The sequence below is a fragment of the Lithobates pipiens genome, unplaced genomic scaffold (genome assembly GCF_037356315.1).
Source record: "Lithobates pipiens isolate NorthernLeopardFrog02 unplaced genomic scaffold, aLitPip1_a1.2 Scaffold_35, whole genome shotgun sequence".
Classification (NCBI taxonomy): Eukaryota; Metazoa; Chordata; class Amphibia; order Anura; family Ranidae; genus Lithobates; species Lithobates pipiens.
The window spans coordinates 4,307,532-4,325,051 of NW_027507811.1; the positions used below are offsets into that span (position 1 = coordinate 4,307,532).

Here is a 17,520-nt window from a genome sequence, read left to right on the forward strand (position 1 = left end):
TAAAATAGAAATACAAAGATTATTACTAGACATGAGCTGATTGGTTCCCCTAAACCAGGACTCCGCCCACATCAGGCAGCTTTGTCTCTGAGGATCTTACAATTCCCCCCTCAAGCTAACTAGTAAATGGGTCCTCTGATCTCCTACCAGATCATTTCTTTATTCATGGACCTTAGTCAGAGAGGGAGGAAACAACGAGAACTGTCTTCTATAGGAGTGACAGTGATGAGGGGATTATAGGACGAGTGTCCCCTCCCCCTCTATCACTCATTGCCATCTTCCCAACACAAGAAGTCCTGCACTTCCTTATTTACTCCATGATTTAGTCATGAATAACAGCGGGGCTGAGCCCCACCAGAGGTCAGAGAGTGAGGATGGGGGGAGAACAACCAAGATGAAGACTGGACTGATCCTGAAGACCCCCATCATTGGGTTATTGACTCCTCCCTCATTATCACTTTCTGTTTAAGGGCCCAATGTTGGAGGATGTTATCACATTATTATCACCATGTAAAAGTCTGTCCTCCAATCACATCATCCGATATAAAATGTCCAGCTGGTAGGAAATAAGTGTAACAAAAGAGAATACATATTATGTGTATATATAGCAATGGGGGGAGGGGAGAGAGAGCAGAAGTCAGGAGTATGTAATGTACAACATAGAGAATATAATGCAGGGGTCAGGAGTATGTAATGTACAACAGAGAATATAATGCAGGGGTCAGGAGATTGTAATTTACAACACAGAGTACATAGTGCAGGGGTCAGGAGTATGTAACATGCAATATATAATTACTGTATACAGTGTAATGGTCAGGAGGACTCATAATATTGGCATTCAGTAATCAGTGGAAGATGAAATGTTTACATGAGACAAGGTGCAGAGGTCCCACACCGCTCCTCCCATCTCCTGAGACTGCACTCAGTGACTTGGGTCTGAGACTATACAGACATATCCCTCCACCCGGCACAGCCAGCAAATAACAGAGCAAGTAACCCCGGGGGAATTGTTCTGTCAGATCTTGTCATACCCGGGTATGGGGCAGAAGACTCAAGGTACATACCCCAGATGCCAAGGTCTAGTAACGCCTATGGTGAAAATGAACATTTTTCTGCCAGCTGATCCCCAGAATCTCCATAAATCCAGTCTAGATCCATAAATTGTGTCGGCAGCACAGAGAAGGAAGATTATCGGAGAGAAATCCAGGAATACAGGACGGGGAACACAGCTCAGGAAAGTGACCAGGGGATTACAGGCTGATATCACCCAGCCCCCGCCCTACTCTGGACCAATCAGTGAGCAGTATGGGTGGAGGAATGTATTTAGTGTTAATGACCCACCTGTGCTGATCTCTGTAGGAGTGTCCTCCTCTATAAATGTCCCCGTTATTCCATCCTCCTCCATAGACTGCTGATCATCCCTCACATACCTCTCTTCTTCTTCTGATTTCACTTCAACTTTTATATCAATTGGATCTCCACTCTAAACCAAGAAAATGAGAGAGAAGATATCATCTGTAAAATATAAACTTTAACTTGTGACATAACAAGAAACACAGAATACTTTTTTGATCCCACAGGGAAATTGGGAAATCCAAACATCATCTTCACCAGTTGTCAGGTCACTTGAGACCAGGTGACAGATGCACTCCGTAGGAGTCGGAAGTGCACCGCTAGGTAGTGGACCTTAGGACTGACTGCTGCGGATTGTACCCAGGGAGATTCAGGACAAGGTCTACAGGATCACTAACACAGATCCCAATTGGAGCTGGAGCATAGATTTCCCAGGGCGCGGAGTCTAAGAGCCAGCGGGTGTTCGCCAGAGCCTCCAGTGGTGAGGATGGACTTCGCTGCAGTCTGGCTCCAGGTCGCGGCCCCTATGGTCTCACAGCTCACGCTCACAGTAGACTACAGGAGAAGGAAGCAGCAGGCTGGAACGACAAGGATAGTAAGGGGATACGGTAGAGGTCAGGGCAACTAGCAGACAGGAACAACAGAGTACACGCCAAAGGTTCCGGGTCACAGGCAGACAGGGACGGTCAGGGACATGCAAAAGGTCAAGGTCACAAGCAGACAGGAATTGTTGAGAAAGCGCCAAGGTCGGTAACTGAGACAAACGTAGAGCACACAGCAAGCAGGAACCAGGAAGCCAAACACACAATGAATACACAATGGTTGATCAGCCCTGTTGGTTTGCAGTGCACGGGCTAATACAGGGTTCCCTGATAGGGCCTGGGGTGGAGCCATGCTTAGAGGAGAGGTTATAAAAACCACCAGGTGGAAGTGGCTGGCCTCTTAGTCAGAACACATGAGGGGAGGTAAGCAACCAGTGGAAGATCACTGCATAACCATGACAGTACCCTCCCTCTTACGAGGCCTCCCCCTACCCCTCCCCGGAGCAGGCTTAAAGGGAAACTCCAGATGGAACCTCCTCAACAGACGAGAAGCAAAGACCTCATATGCAGCGATCCAAGACCTCTGCTCAGGGCCAAACCCTTTCCAATGTACGAGGTACTGAAGAATGCCTTTACGGAGCCGGGAATCCAAAACTTGACTAACCTCATATTTTAGATTATCCTCAGAGACTGGAAACGAGGTAGGGAGAGGACGAGAGGACTTGAGGACTAAAAGCTTTTTAGGAATGGGTAAGGGCATGAGAAGATCAGGAGTCTGAGCAGAGTCCCCCAGACCCTTATAGATGAGCTCGAGATCCAGCACAGGACCACCAGACTGGGCAGGGGTCAGTGGATCCCTGAGGTCAGGTTGGTTAGAAGGTGACATGTCACAAGAGTCAAGCTGGATAGCTGAAACTCAAACAGAATGCAGAGAGCCCTGAGAAAAAGATTGAAAACCCCACCTGGCCGAATGAGGTATTCTATCCAAAGGATGGATTGAGCCTCTTAAATGGCTTTGAATGGACATAGTAGCAGTAGGGTGAGGCCAGGTTACAGAAGGTCCTGAACAAGAAGCAGGAAGCTCATTGGGCATGGGCTGGACTGGCATAACTGGTGCAGAGGCCGACTGAATTGTATTGTCAGGTGTAGCGACCATCTCAATCGCATCACAGGGCATAGCGACTGTGAAACTTGCAGACAAGTTAGCCTGGCTGTGCGTCCAAGGGAGATTAGGGACAGGCAAAGGTAAATGGTTATGCAAACTGGAGTGAAAGATCGACTCAGGTTCACAGGTGGGCCTCTCATCCAGAGTACCACATGACCCAGAGAGTGCACCAGTCAGACTATTGCAGGACGCATCCCAGAGATCGCTATATACAGCGGGAAGAGCAGAAGATACTGGGATGGTGGCAACAGGAAGTTTCTCTTTTGGGGTAACCTTGAGTAGGCAGGAAGAGGAACAGGAGGAACCCCAAGCCAGGATCTATCCAGCAGACCAGTCGACGTGTGGAGAATGGAGCCGTAACCAAGGAAGAGCTAATATGATAGGAGATGAAGCCTTAGGTAAGACAAGGAAGGATATCCACTCCTGGTGGAGTTTCCCTACTGACATCTTAACAGGAAGAGTCTGAAAGCGGATAGGACCCCCTGGGAGAACAGTGCCATCAATCGCAAAGACCACCAATGGTGTTGTAAGGGGCAAAAGGGTAAGTCTCATGGAGGATGCAGTTTCCCAATCCGTGAAATTGGCAGCGGCTCCGGAATCCAGATGTGCTGAGACCGAACGAGAGGAAGCACCGACATAAAGCAACACAGAAAGGAGAAGACGAGAAGGTGAAGGTGATATCTCAGGGGTCTAATACTCCACCTTCCAGATGTATTAGCCCTGAGCGTTTTTCCAGACGAAGAGAACAAGTGTCACGGAAATGACCTTTGGCCCCACAATAGAGGCATAGGCCCAGAGTTCTGCGCCTAGCACGTTCTTCGGGAGATAACTTTGTCCGGCCCAACTGCATAGGTTCATCAGTAGGCAGGGGGTGCTCCTCGGGTGGAAGAGAAGTGACTGGGGGCTCAGACTGCCTAAAGAACGAGGAGTGCTGGCGTCTTTTTCCAGGGCCCTCTCCTGAAAGCGAATATCGATCTGGTTACACAAGGTGATGACACTGTCCAGATCAGCAGGAAGGGATCTTCCTGCTAATTCATCCTTCACTCTATCAGAGAGGCCATGTAAAAAGGTTGCAACTAGGGCCTCATTATTCCAGCTCAATTCAGCTGTGAGGATATGGAACTGAAGAGCATACTGTCCCACAGACGCAGACTCTTGACGGAGACGTAAAAGAGCGCTAGCCGCTGAGGAGACACGACTCGGTTCCTCAAAGATATTCCGAAAAAGTTTCAAGAAATCAGACAGGCTAGAAACCACTGGATCATTCAGTTCCCACAGAGGGGCGGCCCAAGCTAACGCCTCGCCGGACAGGAGGGATATGATATATGCGACTTTCGCCCGATCGGACAGGAAGTTTTGGGGCTGAAGTTCAAAATGAATTGTGCACTGGCTAAGGAACCCCCTGCAAGCCTTGGAGTCCCCAGAGAAACGGACCGGAGCTGGTAGTTGTAATGAATATGTGGCTGCGACTGATGCAATAGGTGCAGCTGCAGATAGCGATTGAGGCTGTTGAACCGGGGGTCCTAATGAGGCCTGAACCTGTTCAACACGGGATGCCAAATCCTGAAGGAATCGCATCACCTGGGTCTCAAGTCTGCGAACTAAGCCCTGCAATGGATCATCTGCGGGTAGCGGCACATCAGCTGGGTCCATGGCTGATCAAACTGTCAGGTCACCCGAGACCAGGTGACAGATGCACTCTGTAGGAGTCAGAAGTGCACCGCTAGGTAGTGGACCTTAGGACTGACTGCTGCGGATTGTACCCATGGAGATTCAGGACAAGGTCTACAGGATCACCAACACAGATCCCAATGGGAGCTGGAGCATAGATCCCCAGGGAGTGGAGTCTAAGAGCCAGCAGGTGTTCACCAGAGCCTCCAGTGGTGAGGATGGGCTTCGCTGCAGTCTGGCTCCAGGTTGCGGCCCCTATGGTCTCACAGCTCACGCTCACAGTAGACTACAGGAGAAGGAAGCAGCAGGCTGGAACGACAAGGATAGTAAGGGTATAAGACTAAGGATAAGGATGAGGTTAGGGAAACTAGCAGACAGGAACAACAGAGTACACGCCAAAGGTTCCGGGTCACAGGCAGACAGGGATGGTCAGGAACATGCAAAAGGTCAAGGTCACAAGCAGACAGGAATTGTTGAGAAAGCGCCAAGGTCGGTAACAGAGACAAAACGTAAAGCACACGGCAAGCAGGAACCAGGAAGCCAAACACACAATGATGGAAGTGGCTGGCCTCTTAGTCAGAACACGAGGGGAGGTAAGCAAACAGAGGAAGATCACTGCATAACCATGACACCAGTCTAGTCTAGTTCCGTCCCACCAACCTTGTAACAGTGGGTAATGGTGTGACCTTCCTGTGTGGAATCCCGGGAATATAGAGGACGGGGACATCTCTCTGGTGGGTTCCTGGTATTTGGTGGCTCCATCATATCCTTGTGTCCTTCTGAAAACTCCTCCATCACTCCATACTCCTCATCCTCCTCTTTATACTCTTCTTTTACAACAATATTATAATCTTCAAGGTTTCCACTCTGAATATATAATAAAACATTCATTGTAATAAACATGCTGTGTATAAATCAGAACTACCAATAATTGTTCCTCATCTACCTGATGATGGTGGGGGATGGTGTGACCTTCCTGTGTGGAATCCCGGGAATACAGAGGACGGGGACATCTCTCTGGGGGGTTCCTGTAGCTGGATGACTTCACCATGGTGTCCTGGTACAGATCTTTGTGCATTTCCTCCATCCCCCCATCCTCATCATCCTCCTCTTTTATCTCTTCTTTCACCTCAACTTTAGGATCTTTCAGGTTTCCACTCTGAATATATAATAAAAATGACATCAATGGTAACAATGCAGATAATGTACAGATCCTAATGATACTATCAGTGATTGGTCCTCATCTACCTGATGATGGTGGGGGATGGTGTGACCTTCCTGTGTGGAATCCCGGGAATACAGAGGACGGGGACATCTCTCTGGGGGGTTCCTGGTATTTGGTGGCTCCATCATATCCTTGTGTCCTTCTGAAAACTCCTCCATCACTCCATACTCCTCATCCTCCTCTTTATACTCTTCTTTAACATCAATATTATCATCCCCGAGGTTTCCACTCTGAATATATAATAAAACATCCATTGTAACAAACACTGTGTAATAATCAGAACTACCAATAATTGTCCCTCACTTACCTGATGATGGTGGGGTATGATGTGACCTTCCTGTGTGGAATCTCGGGAATACAGAGGACGGGGACATCTCTCTGGTTGGTTCCCATTACTGGATCCATCTGTAGGAAACACACACACTGACTGAATACATTGTTTCTATGTGTTTATCAGATGATGGGGGATGGGTGGAGCCTCCGTACTGCTCTCTCCTTTACAATAAAGTCTCCTCTTACCCGGTGATGTGAGGGGCGGCTGATTGTCCATCATGACGTCCTTGTAGAGATCCTTGTGTCCTTCTAAATACTCCCACTCCTCCATGGAGAAATAGACAGCGATATCCTGACACCTTATAGGAACCTGACACACACAATGATACAGTCACCATAAAGACACATGGATGCGGGGAGAGCAGTTGCTGCACAGGTAGACAGTAGGGGGAGAGCAGTTTCTGCATGGGGAGATAGTAGGGGAGAGCAGTTGCTGCATGAGGAGATAGTAGGGGGAGAGCAGTTGCTGCATGAGGAGATAGTAGGGGGAGAGCAGTTGCTGCATGAGGAGATAGTAGGGGGAGAGCAGTTGCTGAACAGGAGACAGCAGTTGTTCCATAGGGAGATAGTAGGGGACAGCAGTTGCTGCACGGGGAGATAGTAGGGGTAGACCAATTGCTACACGGGGGGATAGTAGGGGAAGAGCAGTTGCTACACGGGGAAATAGTAGGGGAAGAGCAGTTGCTACACGGGGAGATAGTGGGGGGAGAGCAGTTGCTGCACGGGGAGATAGTAGGGGGAGAGCAGTTTCTGCACGGGGAGATAGTAGGGGGAGAGCAGTTGCTGCATGGGGAGATAGTAGGGGGAGAGCAGTTGCTGCACGAGGAGATAGTAGAGGGAGTGCAGTTGCTGAACAGGAGACAGCAGTTGTTCCACAGGGAGATAGTAGGGGACAGCAGTTGCTGCACAGGGAGATAGTAGGGGTAGAGCAGTTGCTGCACGGGCAGATAGTAGGGGTAGAGCAGTTGCTACATGGGGAGATAGTAGGGGTAGAGCAGTTACTACATGGGGTGATAGTGGGGGTAGAGCAGTTGCTACACGGGGAAATAGTAGAGAGAGAGCAGTTGCTGCACGGGGAGATAGTAGGGGGAGAGCAGTTGCTGCACATGGAAATATAGAAAAGTGATGGCAGAAAAAGACAGTAGTCCATCGAGTCTGCCCCCCCCCCCTTTTTTTCACGTTAACTTTATCATCTGACTATAGGTCTACGTTTGTCCCAAGCATGTTTGAAGCCATATACTGTTGACTGTCTCACTACCTCTGCTGGTAGTTGATTCCAATCATCGACTACCCTTTCAGTAAAATTATACTTTCTAAGATTAGTTTTGAACTTTCCTCCGGGTAGTTGGAGGTCATGTCCCCGTGTTCCTCAATTTGGTTTCATATTGAAAATACTGCCCTCCTGAACCTTATTCACCCCCCTTGATGTATTTATAGGTTTCCGTCATGTCTCCCATTTCCCTTCTTCCCTCCAAACTGGACGTATTAAAGTGGTTGTACACCTCGGTCATGAAATTCGAACTAAGCACATGTATCTGTAGTGTTTACTTGTCTCTCTCCAAAGCTCCGAGTGTTGTTTCTCTCTGGTTCTTTGTTCCTCTAATATCTAAGAGTTATCTTTGAGTTTTCATGTGGGGGGGGGGGGGTTTGGGGGTCCCTTTCCTCCAATCAGTTTCAATCTTCTCCACCCCCTCCTCTACTCCAAACATGAGGAAGGAGGATTTTATCACAAATATGCCCTATGGAATGTTGTTGGCAAGAGAAGACAGCAGATCAGCAAGTAAAACTTATGTAGAAGGATTTGTTTTATCTCCGTTTATCATCCAAGGCCAGTCGCTTCACTGGGTATATGAGAAGGTTTACGACCACTTTAACTTCCTCTAGTGATATAAAGATCTATGCAAAGGAATCAGGACCTCCTTCTTCATGCTGGTGACCCCTCTAGTGATATAAAGATCTATATAGAGGAATCAGGACCTTCTTCCTCCTGCTGGTGACCCCTCTAGTGATATAAAGATCTATATAGAAGAATCGGGACCTCCTTCTGGTGACCCCTCTAGTGATATAAAGATCTATATAGAGGAATCAGGACCTCCTTCCTCCTGCTGGTGACCCCTCTAGTGATATAAAGATCTATATAGAGGAATCAGGACCTCCTTCCTCCTGCTGGTGACCCCTCTAGTGATATAAAGATCTATATAGAGGAATCAGGACCTCCTTCTGGTGACCCCTCTAGTGATATAAAGATCTATATAGAGGAATCAGGACCTCCTTCCTCCTCCTGGTGACCCCTCTAGTGATATAAAGATCTATATAGAGGAATCAGGACCTCCTTCCTCCTGCTGGTGACCCCTCTAGTGATATAAAGATCTATATAGAGGAATCAGGACCTCCTTCTGGTGACCCCTCTAGTGATATAAAGATCTATATAGAGGAATCAGGACCTCCTTCTGGTGACCCCTCTAGTGATATAAAGATCTATATAGAGGAATCAGAACCTCCTTCCTCTTGCTGGTGATCCCTCTAGTGATATAAAGATCTATATAGAGGAATCAGGACCTCCTTCCTCCTGGTGGTGACCCCTCTAGTGATATAAAGATCTATATAGAGGACTGAGGACCTCCTTCCTCCTGCTGGTGACCCCTCTAGTGGTATAAAAATCTATATAGAGGAATCAGAACCTCCTTCCTCTTGCTGGTGATCCCTCTAGTGATATAAAGATCTATATAGAGGAATCAGGACCTCCTTCCTCCTGGTGGTGACCCCTCTAGTGATATAAAGATCTATATAGAGGACTGAGGACCTCCTTCCTCTTGCTGGTGACCCCTCTAGTGATATAAAGATCTATATAGAGGAATCAGAACCTCCTTCCTCCTGCTGGTGATCCCTCTAGTGATATAAAGATCTATATAGAGGAATCAGGACCTCCTTCCTCCCGCTGGTGACCCCTCTAGTGGTATAAAAATCTATATAGAGCAGTGGTTCTAAACCTTTTTAATGCCATGACCCCTTGATAACATTTCCCAAGTTGTGGAGACCCCCAGCAGTAAAATTATCTTCGTAGCCTGGGTTGTCAGCACCCAAGGCAAGACAAGTAATTTAAGCCCCTAACCAACCACGGACATTTAGTGCTCCATGAGTCCCTTCCACTCGTACAGTATTAAAAACCCCTTATGGTACATTTTAGGATGTACCACTCTTTGTTCTCCTTTCTTTCCCTTTTATCTCTATCAATCCTAATTTGTCCCCCCCCCCCCCCCAATCCCCCTCTTTAGCCGTCTTTCTTGTTGCTTCTCTTACTCCTTGGTGGGGGTTATGGGATGAGTGGCAGTGCTGGTGGGGGGTGGGATCAGTGGCAGTGCTGGGGGGGGGGGGGGGTAGTTCTGATCAGCAGTGGGGACTTTTAATAGCAACTATAATCACAGGTAGTGTTACTCACCGTGTCTCCGACTTTGTGGTGTCTCGCAGCATGCCGGAATCAGGAGATAGGGTCTCCTCAAGTCCCCTCCCACTTCACATTCCTCGGTCCCTGCCCCCCAGCCATGCTGTGAACTGAATGGATGGCTGCGAAGAGGCTGAGTGGGCGAAAAAAAGGCTTGGAGAGCAGTGCGGGCTTCAGGATCTGCCCAGGATTCGGTGACCCCTGGCAAATCATCATTCGACACCCAGGTTGAGAACCACTGATCTATACGGAGCTATCGAGAACCTCCTTCCTCCTGCTGGTGAGCCCTCTAGTGATATAAATATCTATATAGAGGAACCAGGATCTCTGACCCCTCCCCTCTCCTGTTGGTGGTCCCTCTAGTGATATAAAGATCTATATAGAGGATTGAGGACCTCCTTCCTCCTGCTGGTGATCCCTCTAGTGATATAAAGATCTATATAGAGGAATCAGGATCTCCGTCCCCTCCCCCCTCCTGTTGGTGGTCCCTCTAGTGATATAAAGATCTATATAGAGGAATCAGGACCTCCTTCCTCCTGCTGGTGACCCCTCTAGTGATATAAAGATCTATATAGAGGAATCGGGACCTCCTTCCTCCTGCTGGTGACCCCTCTAGTGATATAAAGATCTATATAGAGGAATCGGGACCTCCTTCCTCCTGCTGGTGACCCCTCTAGTGATATAAAGATCTATATAGAGAAATCAGGACCTCCTTCCTCCTGCTGGTGACCCCTCTAGTGATATAAAGATCTATATAGAGGAATCAGGACTTCCTTCCTCCTGCTGGTGACCCCTCTAGTGATATAAAGATCTATATAGAGGAATCAGGACCTCCTTCCTCCTGCTGGTGACCCCTCTAGTGATATAAAGATCTATATAGAGGAATCAGGACTTCCTTCCTCCTGCTGGTGACCCCTCTAGTGATATAAAGATCTATATAGAGGAATCGGGACTTCCTTCCTCCTGCTGGTGACCCCTCTAGTGATATAAAGATCTATATAGAGGAATCGGGACTTCCTTCCTCCTGCTGGTGACCCCTCTAGTGATATAAAGATCTATATAGAGGAATCAGGACTTCCTTCCTCCTGCTGGTGACCCCTCTAGTGATATAAAGATCTATATAGAGGAATCGGGACCTCCTTCCTCCTGCTGGTGACCCCTCTAGTGATATAAAGATCTATATAGAGGAATCGAGACCTCTTTCCTCCTGCTTGTCTCTTCTGGGTTCACTCTCCAGAGAGGAAATCCTAGAACTTATCATCCGCCACTCCATACACCATGCCGCTCCCGGGCCCAGAGGAAGGGCAGAGGAGCCTGGGGTATATGGCAGAGGTCTTCATGTGCAGGGGAGGGGTTGGTATCATCAAAGAAAGGGTGTGGAAGTGTCAATTTCAGTACAACCCAAATCCAAATCTCATCCCTCATACAAGAGACTGGAATGGTGAGAAGGCGACACATCTCAAAAAGAAAGAGAATGTGAGGCCCCGTAAGTGATGGAATGTTCTGATCCTGAAGGGGTTGATCTAGGTTGTGTGTGTGTACCATCATCTGCTGGAGATAAAAGACGTCACAGTGACTATGGAGGAAGAGGTTACTGGGGGTAAATAGAAAATAAGATCTTATTACCTCCTCTGCTGCCAATTTCTGCAAAGTCACCTTTGTACTTCGTACCTCAGGAATGTCCTATTTGTTGCTGACATCACTTCCTGTCTTCCATAGAGACTTACTGTCTCTATGGTAGAAGTGAGAAGATCACCACCTTGTGGAGCTCAGAGGAAATGCAGCCCAGAGAAACGTCTCGTAGTGTGAACACGGCCTTGTGCTGTGTGTTTATGTACTGTATATCCTTATAGATGGGTCATCTCCACTCCCACCAGGGGGGGAGAAATATATTACTGCCTAGTCCAGCCTTTCCCAGCCAGGGTTCCTCTAAAGGCTTCTATGGGCTCCTTGAGCAATGAACAATTTCTGTCTCTCACTAATAACTGACATCAATGATCAGTAACGGGGATAGTCTTCCCACTGATGATGTAAGAAAGTCCTTCTCCCACTGACCACTGATATAAGGGGTCCTTCTCCCATTGGTCACCAATGTAAGGGACCACTACACTGACCACTGATATAAAGGGTCCTTTTCCCATTGATCACCAATGTATGGGACCACTACACTGACATAAGGGGGTCATTCTCACATTGGTCACTAGGGATGAGCCGAACACCCCCCAGTTCGGATCGCACCAGAACTTTCGAATGCACCTAAAAATTTGTGCAAACTTTAGAACCCCATTGAAGTCTATGGGACTCGAACGTTCAAAATAAAAAGTGCTAATTTTAATGGCTAATATGCAAGATATTCTCCTAAAAATGGTTTGGGTACGTGGCTCCTGCCCCAGGGGACATGGGTCAAAGCCTAAAATGTTTTTAAAAACATCAGTTTTTTCGGGAGCACTGATTTTAAAGAGGAGCTGCACAAAAAAAAAAAATATTAAAAGCCAGCAGCTACTAATATTGCAGCTGCTGACTTTTAATAATATCACACTTACCTGTCCCAGGTTCCAGCGATGTCGGCGGCAGATGACGAGCTATCGCTCGTCTCGCTGCAGCCACCGCCTCCATCCTCTGTCAGGGAATCGGGAAGTGAAGCAAGAGGGCTTCACTGCCCGGTTCCCTACTGCGCATGCGCGAGTCGCGCTGCGCTGGTTCCCCGCTGTGTCTCTGGGAACTGTGTGTTTCCCAGAACACAACGGGGGGGCGGAGCCAATGCGGCGGTGGGCGGAGCCATGCGGCGGTCTGGCCGGAAGTGGGTGCAGTTACCTGGATTATCCAGGTAACTGCACCCCCCTCCCCCCCGAAAGGTGCCGATTGTGGCACCGGAGGGGGGGAGGGATAATACTAGCGGAACTTCCCCTTTAGGGTGAAGAACCGCTTTAATGACGATTAAAGTGAAATATTCCTTTAAATATGGTGCCTGGGGGTGTCTATAGTATACCTGTGAAGTGGCACGTGTTTCCCGTGTTTAGAACAGTCCCTGCACAAAATGACATTTAATGGAATAAAAGTCATTTAAAACTGCTTGCGGTTTTAATGTAATATCTGGTTCCTGCAATATGGATGAAAATCATTGAGAAAAATGGCATGGGTAGCCCTCCCTGCCCATTACCAGCCCCTTTGGGTCTTGTATGGATATTAAGGAGAACCCAAAAGGAAATGCGTGTGGCCCCCAGGCCCTATATACTCAGAACAGCAGTATACAGGCGGTGCAAACAAGACAGGGACTGTGTAGGTTTGTTGTGTTAAGTAGAATCTGTTTGTAATTTTCAACTGGTACATTTTTAAAGTGTAGCTCCAGTCAAAAAAATGGAATTACGTACCGGTAATGTCCTTTTCCAGGAGTCTTTCAGGACAGCCACCTTAGAGAGACACCGGCTCCTCCCCTCTGAGGAAACACCGCCTTCAATTTCATAATTTAAGCCTCCTCCTCCCTTCGTTCCTCAGTTCTTCCAGAGTACCTCCGGCCAAACTGGGGAGACACAAGAACACGTCAAACAAATAAACTTTTTAAGTCTTACCTGACGATCTCATGTAATGAGTTCCCGATGATCTGCAACAATTTGGGTGGGAACCGGTGCTGTCCTGAAAGACTCCTGGAAAAGGACATTACCGGTACGTAATTCCATTTTTCCCCAATCGTCTTTCAGGACAGCCACCTTAGAGAGGATAAGCGAGTATATTACCTTAGGGTGGGACTACTGCCTGTAGCACCTTACGACCAAAGGCTTGGTCTTTGGCTGACAGAAGATCCAGTCTATAGTGTCTCACAAACGTAGAAAAACTGGACCACGTTGCAGCTCTACAGATCTGTTCCGGAGACGCACCAGCCCACTCTGCCTGAGAAGTTGCCACGGCCCTGGTTGAGTGTGCTCTAATGCCAGCTGGAGGATCTAATCCCCCTGCCACGTATGCCTGCCCAATGGCTAACCTTAACCATCTAGCTATGGTACGTCTAGAGGCTTTGGAACCCTTCCTGGCCCCTGAAAATAAAACAAAAAGTGAATCTGTCTTTCTGAACTGACTTGTGCAGTCTAAATAATAAAGAACACATCTTCTAACATCTAGTCTGTGAAACATGTGTTCCTGTTCTCTAACTGGATTTGAACAAAATGTAGGTAGCACAATCTCCTGCATCCTGTGGAAACTAGAAGCTACCTTAGGCAAAAAGGCCGGATCTATCTTCAAAACCAGACGATCCGGAAAAGCCTGAAAAAAGGGAGCCCTGACAGAAAGGGCTTCGAGTTCACTTACTCTTCTTGCTGTAGTGATCGCCACCAAAAACACCGTTTTGAGAGTGATCAGCTTTAATGAGCAAGATTCTAACGGCTCAAAAGGTTCCCCTGTGAGAACCTGTAAAACTAAAGAAAGATCCCAAACCGGGAAGGGGGAGCTTGAAGCTGGTCTTTGCCTACCTAGGGCCCTGAAGAACCTTACGACCCAAGGATCTGACGCTAGATGTTTCTCTAAAAACACGCTCAAAGCGGAAACCTGAGCTTTTAGTGTTCCAAGCGCTAACCCCTTATCCGCCCCTGCCTGTAGGAACTCTAGAACGGCTATAGGGCTATGCACGTTGAAGGAACCCTCTGAACACCAGCTGTTAAACCGTTTCCATACCTTTAAGTAAATGGACTGGGTTTCCTTTTTCCTACAGTTTAGAAGAGTGGCTACCAACCGGTCTGAGAAGCCCTTGGCTTTTAGCAATTCTTCCTCAGAAGCCACGCTGCCAGGTTCCATCGTCCTACCTGAGGGCAGAACACCGGACCTTGAGACAGGAGATCCTCCTGCACTGGGAGAATCCAGGGGGGTTCTACAGACAGGCCCTTCAAGATCGAGAACCACGGCCTCCTGGGCCAGTGAGGTGCAATTAGAATGAGGGTAGTATTCTCCACTTGAAATTTCCTTAATACTGCTGGAATGAGCACTGGAGGGGGGAAGCATAGCACCTGGAGAAACCCCAACTCTGTGCTAGTGCGTCCACCGCCAATGCCCCGTCCCCCCTGTTTATGGAGAAGAACGTTGCTACCTTCGCATTTTCCCTTGCGGCAAAGAGATCTATTGCAGGAATCCCCCATCTCCGGGTGATCATTTCGAATATTTCCTGCTTGAGAACCCAATTGCCTTCTCTCAGAGTTCTCCTGCTGAGAAAATCTGCCACCTGATTTTGTTCTCCCTTCAAGTGGATTGCTGAAAGGGACAGGATATTTGCTTCGGCCCATCTGAGGATGGCTTCCGCTAGGGCCCATAAGGACTTGCTCCTGGTGCCCCCCTGTCTGTTGATGTAAGCTACCACCGAGGAGTTGTCCGACCTTACCCTTACGTGATTCCCCCGGAGCTCCTTCTGAAAGGTTCTGAGAGCTAGATCTACTGCCCTCAGCTCCCTCCAATTCGAGGATCTCCTCGAGTCCCTCTTTTCCCAAATACCCTGTATTAATTGGGAGTCTAGGTGTGCCCCCCAACCTGAGCTGCTTGCATCGGTCGTGACCACCCTGGGAGGTTGGCATGACCCACTCTAGACCTTGGGACAAATTTGCTCCCTTCCTCCACCACCAGAGGGACCTCTTTACCTGATCTGGAATCGAAACCAGAGAATCCAAAGATTCCTGGCTGTGATCCCAAACCTTCAGCACAAATAATTGTAGAGGGCGGTAATGTAACCCTGCCCACTGAACCGCTGGAAGAGCGGATGTCAGCAACCCTAGCGCTGACATGATCTTCCTTATGGAGATCTGGTGGTTGCCCTGAAGACACAACAGAGCCCTGTCTATCTTTTGAATTTTTTCCAAAGGAAGAAAGACCCTTTGTACTGTTGAGTCCAACTCGTACCCTAGGAAAGTGACCCTCTGGGAAGGGATTAAGTTGGATTTCTCCAGGTTCAGGAGCCAACCCAGGCTTACTAACAGGTTTCTTGTGACCTGTAAATCCTGAATTAATTGTGCTGGGGAAGGGGCAAACAGAAGGAGATCGTCGAGATATGCGATCACCGAGATTCCCCTGAGACGCAGAAATGCCAGAACTTCTGCCATCACTTTGGTGAAGATTCGGGGGGAAGAGGATAGTCCGAAAGGAAGCGCTCTGAACTGAAGGTGTAGTACTTCCATTGGAGTTCTCACTGCCAGTCTGAGAAAACGCTGGTGGGACTCTGCGATTGGAATATGCAGGTATGCATCTTTCAGATCTATTGATGCCATGAAGCAGTTCGGAGGTAGGAGTGCTTTTACTGAGTAAACCGAATCCATCCGAAACCTTCTGTAGGTAACTGAGACATTCAGGGGCTTCAGGTTCAGGATGAGCCTGAACTTTCCCGAAGGCTTGCGAATCACGAAGACGTGAGAGTAGAAGCCTCTGCTTGTCTCTCCTACTGGAACCCGTACTACCACCTCCTGTTCTTCCAACTCCTGAAGAGAGGAAAGAAGGGCAGATGATTTTTCTGCGCATTTTGGCAGCTCGGTGACAAGGAACCTCAGAGGAGGGAGTTCCGAAAACTCCAAATGGTAGCCTCTTCTGACGATCCCCAAGACAAACTGATTGGAGGAAATCATTTCCCACTGTGGGAGGAAGGCCCCCAATCTTCCTCCCACCGTGACCCTGTCACTGAGATTTTTTGGGCTGTTCAGGAGGGCGAAAAATTGCTCCCCCGGGGCCCTTGCTTTTGAGTCCCCAACTTTTCTTCTGCTGAACCGTACGGGGTGGTACAACCCTTTTCTGGGGACGAGTCTTTCTTTTGGCTTGTTCCCCAAATTTCCTTTTAACAGGAAAGGCCTTTCTTTTGTCTGCTGTGCGATCTAGCACCGCTTCAAGGCCTGGTCCAAACAGTAGATCTCCTGTAAAGGGGATTCCACAAAGTTTAAGTTTGGATGCATTGTCTCCAGGCCAGGTCTTCAACCATAAGGCTCTCCTGGCAGAGTTGGTCAGGGCCAAGGACCTTGCCGACATCCTCACGGATTCCGCCGAAGCGTCCGCTATGTAGGCTATCCCTTTAAGAAGCATGGGAAAGGAGGATAGAATAGTCTCCTTTGCTGTCCCTGCTTCAATGTGTGCGCTAATCTGGGTGAGCCAATACTCCATGTTGCGGGCCACCACCGTGGTTGCCATGGCTGGCTTAAGATTTCCCTGTGACGAATCCCAGGCCTTCTTAAGAAGGTAATCCATCCTTCGATCCATAGGGTTAGACAGTACCCCCATATCCTCAAAGGATAGATCAGTGTGTCTGGACACCTGGGAAAAAGCAGCGTCTAGTCTGGGAGATTTATTCCAGACGAGAGTCTCTTCCTCCGAAAAAGGAAACCTACGTCTTAATGCCCCAGAAAAGAAAGGTTTCCTTTCGGGATCCCGCCATTCCTTCTTGATGGTATCGATCAAGACGTTATGCACTGGGAACACCCGCTTCTTTTGTTCCCCCATGCCCTTGTACATCCGATCATGGAGTGACAATGTCTTAGTTTCTTCTTGAATACCTAAAGTGGTATGAATCGCTCCCAAGAGCTCATCCACATCCTCCAGGGAAAGCTTATACCGCGAGATTCTGCTGGATTCCCCATCCAACATCTCTGCGTCAGACTCCCCCTGGGAGTCTGAAACGACACTGTCAATTTCCTCCTCAGCTTCCTCCCTGGGACCCTCTGAATTCTCTCCCCTTGCAGGAGGAACATCCACAGGGCTGGATGGTACACTCTGCTGCGCTGGTGTAGGAGTGCTCGGAGGCTGGGGCCACTGAAAACTGGAAAAAAAGTTTTGGAAG

General features: G+C 48.4%; 3 protein-coding genes across 9 annotated transcripts in view; 2 read left to right on the plus strand and 1 right to left on the minus strand.

Annotated features, from left to right (window-relative positions):
* LOC143955596 (uncharacterized) overlaps positions 1-17,520 on the plus strand; it is a 464,194-nt gene that overhangs the window by 188,655 nt on the left and 258,019 nt on the right. The gene's annotated exons all lie outside the window — the stretch shown is intronic.
* Positions 1-17,520, plus strand: part of LOC143955715 (uncharacterized) — a 263,796-nt gene that overhangs the window by 176,692 nt on the left and 69,584 nt on the right. The window lies entirely within an intron of this gene.
* Positions 1-17,520, minus strand: part of LOC143955521 (uncharacterized) — a 246,193-nt gene that overhangs the window by 8,969 nt on the left and 219,704 nt on the right. For 2 of the 7 annotated variants that reach the window (XM_077465553.1, XM_077465559.1), the window contains 5 exons: positions 6,264-6,361; positions 5,980-6,186; positions 5,678-5,890; positions 5,392-5,598; positions 1,342-1,483 (listed from right to left, as the gene is read on the minus strand). In XM_077465553.1, the coding sequence (XP_077321679.1) occupies positions 1,342-1,483; positions 5,392-5,598; positions 5,678-5,890; positions 5,980-6,186; positions 6,264-6,361 (867 nt within the window). Of the gene's footprint in view, positions 1-1,341; positions 1,484-5,391; positions 5,599-5,677; positions 5,891-5,979; positions 6,187-6,263; positions 6,362-6,475; positions 9,556-9,728; positions 10,358-11,357; positions 11,450-17,520 lie in introns of those variants that run through there. The other 5 variants (XM_077465556.1, XM_077465555.1, XM_077465558.1 and 2 more) reach the window with 5 other exon arrangements.